The sequence below is a fragment of the Pseudopipra pipra genome, chromosome 16 (assembly GCF_036250125.1).
Source record: "Pseudopipra pipra isolate bDixPip1 chromosome 16, bDixPip1.hap1, whole genome shotgun sequence".
In the NCBI taxonomy this organism is placed as follows: domain Eukaryota; kingdom Metazoa; phylum Chordata; class Aves; order Passeriformes; family Pipridae; genus Pseudopipra; species Pseudopipra pipra.
In genome coordinates this window covers 9491268-9503431 of record NC_087564.1, presented here as the reverse complement: position 1 = coordinate 9503431, position 12164 = coordinate 9491268, and the positions used below count along the sequence as shown (strand labels likewise).

Sequence of the window (12164 nt, the reverse complement as noted above, 5' to 3'; positions counted from 1 at the left end):
GCCACTCTGCACCCACATTCTTGTCCCCTGCCCCAAGCAGGGCCATGTGTGCAAACCAGAGCCTGTCAGGGGTGCTCTGGGAACCTGAATTAAACACAGCATTTGGCAACAGTTCTGCAGAGGCCTTGCACTCTCCCTGCAGTTGTTACAGCTCCTGCTGCTGCTTGGGCAGTGGTTCAAAGCTGCTGCCAGCCAGGGCAGGATCTCTGTTCCACTCCACTGTCTGCAAACAAAAGTGCTTTTCCTTTGAAACTGTTACAGTTTGTGCTTAAATGCCCCAGATTCCAGCCTTTTATTTCCAGCCGAGCTCTGTGTGTTGGCTCCTCTCTCTCCGAGTAGCTGCACCCGAATGTGCTGCCCTGCCCTCCCCACCCAGGGGCAGTGGGGGGTGACACTGCAGGACCCCAAGAGCAGCGTGGTCCCTGCACAGCCATCAGTGGTACCTGTCATCTCACAGGAGCCAAGTTTTTATTGTGTATTTAATTTTGTCTCCATATTGAATATCACAGCAAGAACATCCACACAGTTAATTCTCAACCACATCACGTTACTTTTACTTACATCAGTTTTTTTAAATAAATGCTGCTGAGCCTTAAAAAGAAAAAAAAGTTAAAATAGTTACACACTAAAACAAGGAATCCACTTTTTTAAAAGCAGTACAACTGGTTATATATTTTTGGCAGAATCGGATCCACGCTCAGTAGCCAGAGCTGGAGCTAATGACCAAGATGATGCCAGGGTCTGGACAATGGGGTTTTTTTTCCTTCTCATTAAGTAGTTTTAGTTTAAAATCAATAAAAGTAGTGATGTGGATCAAGAAATACAAAAGACAGATTAAAGAATATTGCACATGTATATTCAAATAGCATTTAACCACAACAACCCCCCCACACTGGGATACCAGCACAATCTGTAAGAAAAATAGTGCAATCACTGAGAACAGCCTGAGCCAGACCCGGCCTGGGCCAGCCCACTCACCCACCTCCAGCCCTGAGCTGCAGCAGCACTTCCCAGCCTCCTTCCCTGCAGCGCCCTCAGCTTCCCAAAGGTCGGGCCGGCGCAGCAACGCTATGAAGTGACTTGGAAGCAGAAGTGGATGTTTGGATTCGTCAGGACGGCAGGGCTGTCCTCACACACATTCACTGTGTCAGGTGCTCAGCTGCCCCCTGGGCTCCCATGGCATGGACACGGGCTCGGCCGGGACTGATCCGCTTGGGAAGAGCCCGACCTCCGGCACAGACGCAGACCTGGTGCTTTAGCCAGCACAACATTCCCCGAGGTCGCTGCAGAGGCAAGGGCAGTAAGACCCTTGTTCATTTTATGCAGTGTGAGAAAAGTACTGAAATCCACTTAGGCATGGAAGTGGAATGTGTCCTGAATACCTGAAACCTGCAAAAAAAGCCCCCCAGCTCCTCCCCGAGCTGTGTTATACTGCACCGGGGGTGTATTCTCGTGTCTGACAAGACAGACACTCTCCATGTTCCTGAGACAAACTGTTCAGAGCTTTGAGCACAACATCTGGCATGTGGTCTGTGATCATCTTGGGACTGATTAAAATGCTGCTGAAGACTGTTTCGTTTGACCATCTCGCCGTGTATTTAATGTCTGAAGAACACAACCTAGAAAAAACCACACCACAAATGCAATGGGTCAGACTCTCAGATCTGGAACAGACAACCTGGAGATTCCTGACCTTGCTCAAGGAGGAATTGGAACCCTCTCACAGCCCCAGGTTGGCTCCCAGAGAGCTGCAGGTCTGGCCTTCAGCAAACAGCTGGAAATGCTGCCTTTAAGTGTCCCTGAAGTCAGAACTACACCAAATTACACTGGGCCTTAACTGGGAAAGAAGCCATCAGAAGATCAAATAATCCTGCTCCCAGAAATGTGGAATACAGTCTGAGCAAGGAGAGGGAGGGGGCTAAACACTGCACATTCACATGGTTAATTTCAAATTTAGGGAATAAGTCACAGTAGTATCATTAGGAGTCTAGGCAATGGATTTAATGCTGCACATATGATGCACCATTCTGTAAAATAAAATCCCAAATACATGATGAGGGCTCTTGTGTGCTAGTCCAGCTTAAAAAAAAAAACCACCAGGATTAACTGCTCTGCTGTGGAATAAAAGATGGAAAAGAAATTAATAAGGTAGAAGAGCAGCCATTGAGAAAACCTTGATGGTCAGGCCCCAGGTGTTCAAGTATCCAGTTTGTAAAACCAGTATTAAAATCATTAAAGATTAAAGATGTGAAGCTTAAACAAAATAGTGATCTACTGAATGATTTCTTCTTCAATTCTTTCCTTTCTGTAAGGTACAATTTCTTTTTTATTCTGTAAGATGGTCTCAGGTGTGCAAGTTACAGATGCTTTTATTTCTGTTTCAGAAGAATGAAATGAGAGGATATCAAGGACTGCCTGGCTTAGGGGTATCAGGTCGCTTTGTCTACAAAAACCCAACATCAACAAAACACACAAAAAACCCCTGAACACGACACTGCCCCAACAAAGCCACAATCCTCACCCTTCCAGCAGTTTCAGCTTTCTGCTGTCTTTGTCTCAACTTCCTGCATCCACAGAAAAGCAGCAAAGGACAGGGAACCAGAGGCTGTGTGGGCACACACTGGTTACTGGGGCAGCTACACCTCTGCAGCCTGGCAGTATTTGGCCTCTTTCTCATCCCCAGCACTCATGTGACTACTCAGCAACAAGGTATTTTGGTATCACTTCACTACTACCAGGACCTAAGACTCAGGCAGGAACTGCAGTCTGGCAAAGCTGAACTTAACAGTGTCAGTGTTTAAAATTCCCACTTCAGCACCTGCAGGATAAGGCATAAGGAAGACAAGTGGCCAGGGCTTGAAGCGGGAGGCACAGAATAGAACCTGAAAGGCTGGGCAAGAACCACAACGGGGTACTGGAGATGCAGAGCTGGAAACACAGAGCTGGGAACACGTACTTTGAAAGTGAGCAGCAGCTTTAAGTAGGCTTTAGGAGCACAGCTCAGTGGCATTCATTACTCTACTTACCTCCGAGAGCTGGATTCTTCTACAATGTGGATAATCTTTCCAGGAAGATACAGATGAGGATACTGAGGTGGTGAATTCTGGTGTGATTCATCGTCAAGGGCGTTGTACGAAGGTGAGCGATGAACCATTAAACTCTCCTCGGCCAGCAGGGGCTGGCTCAGGGCTTCTTGGTTCCTCCCATCCAGCTCCGTTGGGAAGTCGTCGGGATCTCCTCCAAATACCTCGTACCAACACCCCCGCAGCAAAATCTGGTACTGGAACCAGAGAGAAAAAAATGTCAAATTGAGGTTTGGCATCTCCTCAGTAACTTATTCTGCTTGTGTGCTTGCACACACATCATCTGGGACTACAATTAAAAGATTAAATGTTACTGTTTGCAGATGCTCCCTAAACTTTGATAATCTCTCCCTACTGAATTTTCTCCACAGTAATTTTCATTTTACCAGTGTGTAACCCAAGCCTATTGTAACACTACAAAAATAATTTCAGGTCTTTGATGTTGAGCACTGATATCTCCCAGATCTTGATGAATCTTAATTTCCAACAATACAGCTTTATAGGACAGGAGAGTAACACAAATGTCCCTGAATGAAAAACACTTTTGTTCCAAAACACAATTGTAACTTTCATCTTTAAGATCAAAAATACACACACCAGTAATTGCCCATTAAAGCTGGGGCTTAACCCAGGTAACCATTCCACTGAGTTTTAACCAGGACCTGCATGTAGTTACCTTGGGTCTGTTGCAGTTTGCCACAATTCTCACTATTCTCCTCTTTAAATCCTCCATGTTGGGCATACTTAACCTGTTCAAACACAGAACAAAGTAAAGCAAAGCCTCCTATTTTCTGCAATCAAACACATCTCTGAAGATTTAAAAGTGTTTCCAACTCACCTTGCAACAAGGTCCTTTCCAACAATGACTGAAACAATGAAGTGCTTAGTGTAATCTGCAAGTGATTTGCTTAAAGAAAAAAAAAAGATGTAGCTTAGATGCACTAAAGAGAAAAGCACACTTTAGTTTTATGATAATGATTATCATTCAATAAAAATACAAGTATGTGGCTGCAGCAGCAGCATTTGCAGTCAGTTCCTCAGTGGGCTTTCAGACTTCTTTGCTAAAGATGCCAGAGTAACTTCAATGCTGCTGGGGTGTGTACATGTCTAACAGGCCAAGGCAGACAAGTCTGGTAAGCATTTTATTTCTGAAACATTTATTTTAAACTGTAATTGTACTACATGACAGAATTCCCTGGATGTTCATTCTATAACACTCCCCCAGGGACTCAACTGTAACTCAAGATGGAGTTATAATTCTAGGGAAGAATGTACAAACAAACTCTTAGCACAGTCAAGCCCACAGCTACCATCTAACACAACTGTCAGCCACCTGGAAGACTTTTACATCTTACTCAGAGAACCAAACAACAGAAGTGTTTTACCTTAGGAGCCCTCCTGGAGGAGAGAAGGCATAACACTTCAATGTGGGGAAGGAGTTCCTGAGCATGATGGCCAAGATAGACGCTGTCCCACCACCCAAACTGTGGCCAACTATCACAAGTTTATATTCCTAAGACAGAAAGAGAAGACAAACTCAGATGGACACAGGAAAAGCTTTGTGCAATTTTTCTGGCAAACCAAATTATTTGGAAGGTAACTTACTGGAGCAATTGTGAAAGCCTGGTTTAAAATTCCATCGTTTATTAGTTTTCGATAGATGTAAGTTGCAGCTTGAGTTATTCCCTACAAGAGAGCACGTAAAGTTAGAAGGGTGTATCTAACCTGAGGGGAGATGCATGTCTAGTTTAAATACACCACCATCACAGAACAACCTTTTTGCAAAGCTGCTCTGCTCTTTAACATGCTCCTGACAGAGGTCTGGTTATAACCACGTGGTCTGTACATGCTGTATGTAAGCATTACAAATTCTGCCTTGCAGTTCCCAAGGCAGTATTTGATGCAACAAGCACTGAAGTAATTCGTGCAATCCACCTCACAAGCAGAATATTCTTCTGTTTAACTAAAGGATCCCAGGTGTTTACAGATTGTTGATCTACAGCCAGCTCCAGACTGCACACACCTTATGCACAAAGCCATTCTCCAGAACATCCTCCAGAGTCAGGTCTTCGCAGTCTGCTGAGAGATCCGTGAGAATGTCCTGTGAACAAGGCACTGTGGTCAGACCTCCCTGCAGGGCTCTGTGGCTCCTGGGTCATGCTGTGCCACTCAACACTGTCACAGGGACATCACAACCTGGCTGCCAAGTGTGTGAGCAACACATGTCCCACCAGACACCACCACACAAGCAAACAATACAGAGCAACCACAAGTCCGAGTTCCACTGTTTCCAAGCTGCACACACACACATTACTGATGCACCTCCACTCACAGTGAAACGGAATTACCACCTCCTGTTCTCCACACTCTCTTCCAGTGGCACAGGGAATATTACCCATCCAAGGGCAGGAGGGCTTACAGCTTGAGCCTGGAAGACTCATACCCGTGAGTGAGTTATTTTTACATGTGCCAGCATAACACAAGTTCCTCAAGGTACTTGGAGTTCACTCATTTCTATAAAGCTAATTATTGATATCAGAAGGATGATACCTCAAAAGACAAGGTTCCTCTCACTGCAACCACAATAGCTTCTTTTTTGTGATCCAAAGCAACAAAAAATGGAATCTCATAGATCTAGAGGGGAAAAATGTAATCAGTAGAGACATCAACTTTTTATAAGAGCAAACACTTGTTCTCACCTTCTGAAAGCTCTTACTGAGCTCCCTATTGTATTATGCAAAGAATTTGAATTGGTCTCTCATCTAGTTATTATAAGTGCCTTTTTTGCAATACTGAGACAGATTTATGTCAATGGTTTCATGGCTCTTCCTTTAGATTAGGAAAAAAAAATCAGAACTGAATGTGTTCATTTGGCTTTGCATGTTGCACTTTATAAATGCTGAAGGCAAACTAGACCCTTCACCCCTTGCTTTCCCTGAATTAATTGCTATGGGTTTTGCTGAATGCCTGTCCAGATTGTTTACCTTGTTATGAAAACTGATATGAATGAAGTCTCTGTACTGCAGTCCTGTTATTTTTAGGATGGATCCAAAGTGAAAGTTATGCCGATCACTGCCCGTTATATCAGAATCTGTTGGTCTATTTCCGCAACTAACAAACACAGAAGAGAAAAACTTTCATGTTCCAATTTTTTAGGTTTCCTTTCAAGGAATCAAACTTATATTTGCAGAAGAATTAGTGCCAGGAATCAAAAGTGCTGCTTTTTTTTTTTCCTTTTTGCAATAGCACCAATAGTCTGATACAAGATGTTACCTCTGCCCACAGACCTGGCTCTGCCTGGGCAGCCCTGCCACACATTTCCAGTTCAACCACTGGCAAATCCCCCGTTGCTACAGGACCATCAGCAGAGCAAACAATGCAGCAAGAAAAGAATTCTTAAGATTACAGGCCAATGAGAAAAAATACAAACAAGGAAAAAGGAAATTCAAAACAAATTCCATACAGCAAGCTTATCTCATTTTTTATCCACTGTATTATATGTTTTTTTTTCCCAAGTAATTTATATTTCAGTAAGTTATATTTATATTTCATGTTACTAAATAAGAAAATCATGGTTACAGTCACAAATGTCAGTGGTCATGTAAATATACAGTAATCCTACACAGCAATATGCAAACTGAGATATTGACTCTAAACAGTTTTGATTAAAGGGGTTCAAGGGAATAAAAAGGAAGCTGGTGGGACAGGGAACTTTTGCTAATTCCTTAAGACAGGGAAAACTGTTGACAGACTTCTACTGCTATACATACATCTGTGCCAAAAAAGCATCTCTAAAAAGCCTCATTTTAAAACATGTGTAGTTGAATTCCAATTTTTCCTCTGTCATTTTGCTAAATGAATTTTATTCACCTCAATCACAAACTTCTGTTGTGAAAAAAATACCTAATCTGTTTGAGGGTGTAAAGACATTGGAATTTTGTTTCTACAGAATTCGTGAAAGATAACTATTCCAGTCAAGCTCATGTATCCCCAAGACTGATAAAACTTAGTGATATAATTTAATGAAACAAAACTATTGCTAATGAAACTATTTTATTTCTGCTAACACTAGTTAAATAGAAGGCAGCTGTGTGTTTTTAAGGTCTTGGGTCAAACCTACCAGTCACCTTTGAGCTTACAGAGTGCAGTAAATGGGCTGGTGTATATGTAGTAGGGCCAGCCATAGGCAGCTGCAGCAAACAGCATGTAGTGAGCAGCATTCTCCAGCTCCACATCCAAATCATCAGTCTGAAAGGACACAGGGAAAGAAAAGGAAGGAGAGAGAGGAAGGAAGGTGTTAGGCAGTCTCAGAATAAAAACTGAACACAGACAAGTGAAAATTAAGGCATGATGAAATACACACTATCCAAAGGGAAAATCCAGGGTCTAAGAGGAACTAAAAACAGCCACTCATATTCCAGGAAAAACTCTCTGTTTATTTATGTAGCTACACAGCTGAAGAACCTTGAAAAGCTCTCATTAAATCAGTTTCTTCCAATGCTGATACACTGATAAGCTCAGTGCTGAAAACAACAATCATTCCAAATATGTTACTTAAAGGAATGGAATGTCAACGAGAAGGCTAAAGAGTCTGCTGCAGATCTGACTTTCAAGGCACAACCCCATCATACCAGTTGGATTTGAAAGGGAGTTGACAGAGATGCACTGGTTGAAGTAGAATTAGATATGTGTATTAAACACAGACCAAAAGAAGTGAAAAAAATTTACAAAGGTATTTTACTACCAAAGAGTAACAAAAATCAGTTAGCAAACTAACCCATCACCTGCAAGCATTTAAAAGATGCTATTTTTGCATCTTACCTTGTCTGGGTATTTGCAGTGGACAAACAGGCTACAATACACACTAAAAGAATAGCTTCTCAGGTCTATGCAAATAGTACAAAATATTTATTTTCTCTCTGTTCCCTTTCTCTCCCAGCTGTTCAACAATGATCAAATGTCCTAAATGGTTCCTTTTTTGCACTTCATTCCCCATTCAGATATAAGTTCTACTTATGCAAAAGCAGAAAATGTCTTGACCACAAACTCATCAAGCGGTTTTCACTGCATCTATTAATAACTTTAACTGTTACTAGTTTTTACAGTAGTGTCTAATTTTGTTTAAGAAATTAACAAAACAAAAAAAATCCCTCTACACAGTGAACTGCATTTCATGGTCTGGCATTATCTCCCAGAGTAATTGCAGCAGAGGCTGCACCAACCCTATCTTACCATGAGAGATGATGGAGAATGACACAGGACTTCTTCAGGCTCTTTTGGGCAACTCTCCATTTTATCTTGCTCCTGATGGAGCAGAATCAAACCAGCTGCTATGTCACTTGGCACCAGATCAGTGTCCTGTACAGAGAAATGAAAGAGGCTGTTAAACTACCCCACAGCTCAGCGTGGCCCAGCTCTCTGTCAGAGAGGAGGAAGGGGGTGGGTCTCACCGAGAAGTAGGTGCGGAAGAGCTCTGCGATGCTGGTGAAGGCCACCCGGTGGTCGTCATCCTGCACGATGCAGCAGCACAGCAGCCTGATCCTCTTCTCCCACACCCTGGTGGCCGAGCTCTTCACGTTGTACAGCAGCTGCCCCGACTGGCTGCTCTCCAGGTTCCGACTCACACCATCCGTCAGGTAAAGTGTCTTCTTCCCCCCCAGCGGGTCAAAGACAATGACAACTCCGATGATGGTAAAGACGATGATAACCCAGCTGCAGAGCAGAAGGGAGTGGGATAAAAGTGTGACACCAGATACTTCTGACAAGTGTGGAAGTAATCCCAACTCCAGATCTCGTCAGACCAAAACCAAAGCTCGGTATGAAATTCTGTATGACCACCCCCTGCTCCTGCCCTAAGGGTGCAGGGCTTGTTATTGGGCTTTCAACACTGGGCACGAGAACAGGGCTGCTGGCTCGTTTCACACAGGGCAAAAACTCGAAATCACAGCACTGTGCTATGGAAACAGCAACCCAGAAGTGTGACAGCTCCATTTCTCACCACCAGTTTGGTGATCTGGTTACTACCCCTTTCACATTTATCCAGTTTTCTACACTCCCATCATCCCTCTTACCCTTTCTGATCTTCACCTCATTTCCTTCACTCCAGCATATTGCTCTTTCAAGGCAAGTAGTTCAAGCTTGTTTAGGAAAGGATATCAACTCGTGTTCTATTTCATGTACACTACCAAGCTCAGATTTGTGGGGAGGCACCTTTACCTGGCAATAACTGTCCAAATGATGGCATTTATCACAGTCTTCTCACAGTGCACACTGCTGTCTGACACCCACACAGCTCCTAACACAGCCCAGATGAATTCAGGGAAATAGAGAAGCAGGCGAGTATAAAGTACTTTGGGAAGTGATTTTCTTGGGCCGGGATTAGAAATTGTTCCTGAAAGCACAGAGAGAATTTAAAACAAGAACTGTTCACAAATGCACTTCAAGTACATAAAATCCTACCTGGAAATATAAACTTTCTGAGCTTTAAAGAAAGTAAGATACTTAACTGAAACTATCAAGTATTGTCATACTAATGGAGAGCTATCACTGAAGGTGAGGAAAGAAAAACAACAATAGGTTTAGAAGTGTGATTCTTGGAATCTACTCTACTAAGACTCAAAATACTTCTCCAGTCAGACACAGTTCTGCACTGAACTTGAGGCAGCAGTGCTGTGCCCAGCATAAGCCAAAGCTGCATTCCAGGAGCACTGGCTCACCTACAATTCCTCACGACTCTCGGTGCCTACTTTTATTATTCTATTTAGCTTTTAGTTGGCTGAATATTTAATTTTTAGGTGCTACTTTGCTGGGCTATGGTGAAGTTCTGGCTATGGAGTCACTAAACAGTAACAGGAGAACAAAAGTAGGACCATTACCAGGACAAATACTTCTCACACTATTTTCTGTATTGATAGTTTACTAATAACCACTTCTTTTTAGCACTCCTAGGCAATAAAAAAGGGAGTAATTTTTGGCCAGCTCATTTCCTTAAACCAGTTTGCTGCTCCCAGGGTATTGAGGTATTGGGGGAGGTGTGCTCATGTGTAGACAGGACAATTTATAAAGCCTTAAAACACTGCAGAACAACAACAACGTTGGAAATTATTTTCCATTTCTAAAGCTGTGGTTCACACCCTGTGACAAAGCTGTTTAAAAAGCCCTTGATCCAGAGGGTGCTTTTTCCCATTCCCAGGTTGCAGCCTGTACTGCAGCAGCGTGGTTGCTTACTCAGACACAAATCAGACGGAAGTTTTTCCTCAAAACAACTTTTCCTTTCTCAGCACCACCCCCCAGTGTGTGAGGTCTCTCTAGGAAAACCAGTGGTCGGATTCCAGGCCAGGATTATCATCCACAACTCTGCTCTGACATAGTTTCTCTTCATGCACACTTTAAGCTTCTTTCCACTTAAGTAATTTAAACAGTTTTATTTATAGCATGTTGTGAGAACCAACATATTAGAATTTGTGGGGTCTCCTCTGTTACTCCAGAGGCCACACACATATTCCAAATTAATCGTCTTAGCATTACTTCGATAATCAGGTGCCTCACCAGAACAAAAAGCTTTCTTAGCATTTTTTAACCCAAAATGAACCATTTCTACAAATGAGTAGAAGTTGCATTGGGGTCCTTACTTCTGTTCAGCCATTCACTTCAAGCTGTAGGTCCCATTTAACAGTGCTTATTGTGTTAGTTTTATTGAGACATTTATACAAATCACTTTCCTTTGTGTTTTTTTCCCCAAGCAACCCACTGCAACTGAGGAACTTTCACAAGCCACGACTAAACCTGCCCGTGCAAGGCTAAAACTAACACAATACTTCAGATGTGAAAGTGATTTTGGATACATTCCCCTAGACTCCTGTCAGAGAGGTGGAGCAGTGTTCCATCAGAGGTCATGGTGAACCCAAAGGGGTTTTCATGATGCTCTGATGGCAATGGACATATCTCTATTAGCACTTTGTCCTAATAACAGCACTATCAACAGCCCTAAGATATTGTCCATTGATTATGTTATATTCTAGACCAACAAAGATAATACTAATAAAGCAAATGTATTAATGGTTACAGAGAGTTTTTAAAGTTTGACTGCCCTTAAAACACCTCAATTTTTTTGCAGTTCTTTTAATGTCAACTCCAGATTAAAAAAAACACAGCTATTACAATCCTACCAGATAAACACAAAATGCTATTATTATTTACCTTGCATACTGATGTACACAAGAGCAGATAACGCACATATTATGGAAGCCAGGAGGATGATGAGGACGAGCAAGTAGCTGTGCAGCAATCCCCCCCCGGGACAGTTAAATTGCCCCTTGTGCACCGTGTAAAGGACAAGGATGCCAATCCACCTGCAGGGAAGCGAGATAACAAAAGTTACAGTCCGAAAGGAGAAGTGCAACACTGCAAAGTGATCGCCCGATCGGCAGTTTTGATCTTAACGAAGGCATTGCACAAAGATCGATAGCAGGGGAGCTGTTACATAAGGAACGTGTCAGAAGGAAGCGACCACAAGGATGCTCCGCAGGAATTACAACTCAGCCGTGTGCAGCCCGGGCTCCAGGCTCCTCACTGCCTCAGGTCCCACAGAGTCCAGGCCGCGGGACAAAAAGGAATCACCCCATTAATTACTGCAGTAACGAAACCACACGAGTGCTGCTCGGGGGTTGGACACAGCGGGCGCTCACGGCCCGGGGCACCGACAGCGCCGCAGGTTCCGTGTCACGGCTGCTCCCGCCGCGGGGCTCCGCGCACCCCGCCGGGCTCCGCACACCGCGCGGGGCAGCGGCCCCCGCGGGAAGCGCTCCTTACCACACCAGCCGCACGAACAGCTCGAAGGCCCCCGGGAGCACGAAGTCGTCGCTGCCGATGGCCCAGCGGCGGCCGAACACGACGAGCCCCGGCATGGCGCGGGCCGGGCCGGGCTCACACCGCTCCCTCAGGGCCGCGCGGGCCCCGCCCCCGCCCTCCGGCCCCGCCTACCAGCCCCGCGGGGCCGTGACGTCACGGGGGCTCGGGGCACGCACGCGCCGGGAGGTGCGCGCGCGGGGCGGCGGGAAAGCCGGGCCCTCGCAGCGCGCG

The 12164-nt window shown here is 44.2% G+C and overlaps 1 protein-coding gene across 1 annotated transcript; it reads right to left on the bottom strand.

The window, feature by feature from the left end:
* Nucleotides 1-451: 451 nt before the first annotated feature.
* Nucleotides 452-12096, bottom strand: DAGLB (diacylglycerol lipase beta). The gene is made up of 15 exons (XM_064673027.1): nucleotides 11895-12096; nucleotides 11283-11434; nucleotides 9300-9474; nucleotides 8534-8795; nucleotides 8316-8441; nucleotides 7204-7331; nucleotides 6068-6194; nucleotides 5634-5717; nucleotides 5107-5184; nucleotides 4689-4769; nucleotides 4469-4596; nucleotides 3922-3990; nucleotides 3760-3832; nucleotides 3027-3280; nucleotides 452-1619 (listed from the first exon to the last, which is right to left on the bottom strand). The coding sequence occupies exons 1-15, from the start codon at nucleotides 11987-11989 to the stop codon at nucleotides 1427-1429; spliced, it is 2025 nt and encodes a 674-aa protein (XP_064529097.1). The 5' UTR covers nucleotides 11990-12096; the 3' UTR covers nucleotides 452-1426.
* Between the last annotated feature and the right edge of the window lie 68 nt (nucleotides 12097-12164).

Coding starts and splice junctions, on each gene's coding strand:
- DAGLB (XM_064673027.1), bottom strand. CDS start 11,989: ATGCCGGGGCTCGTCGTGTTCGGCCGCCGCTGGGCCATCGGCAGCGAC. Junction 9,475..11,282: donor TGTGTACATCAGTATGCAAG/GTAAATAATAAT, acceptor CTGTGCTTTCAG/GAACAATTTCTAATCCCGGC. Junction 6,195..7,203: donor TGTAAGCTCAAAGGTGACTG/GTAGGTTTGACC, acceptor TGTGTTTGTTAG/TTGCGGAAATAGACCAACAG.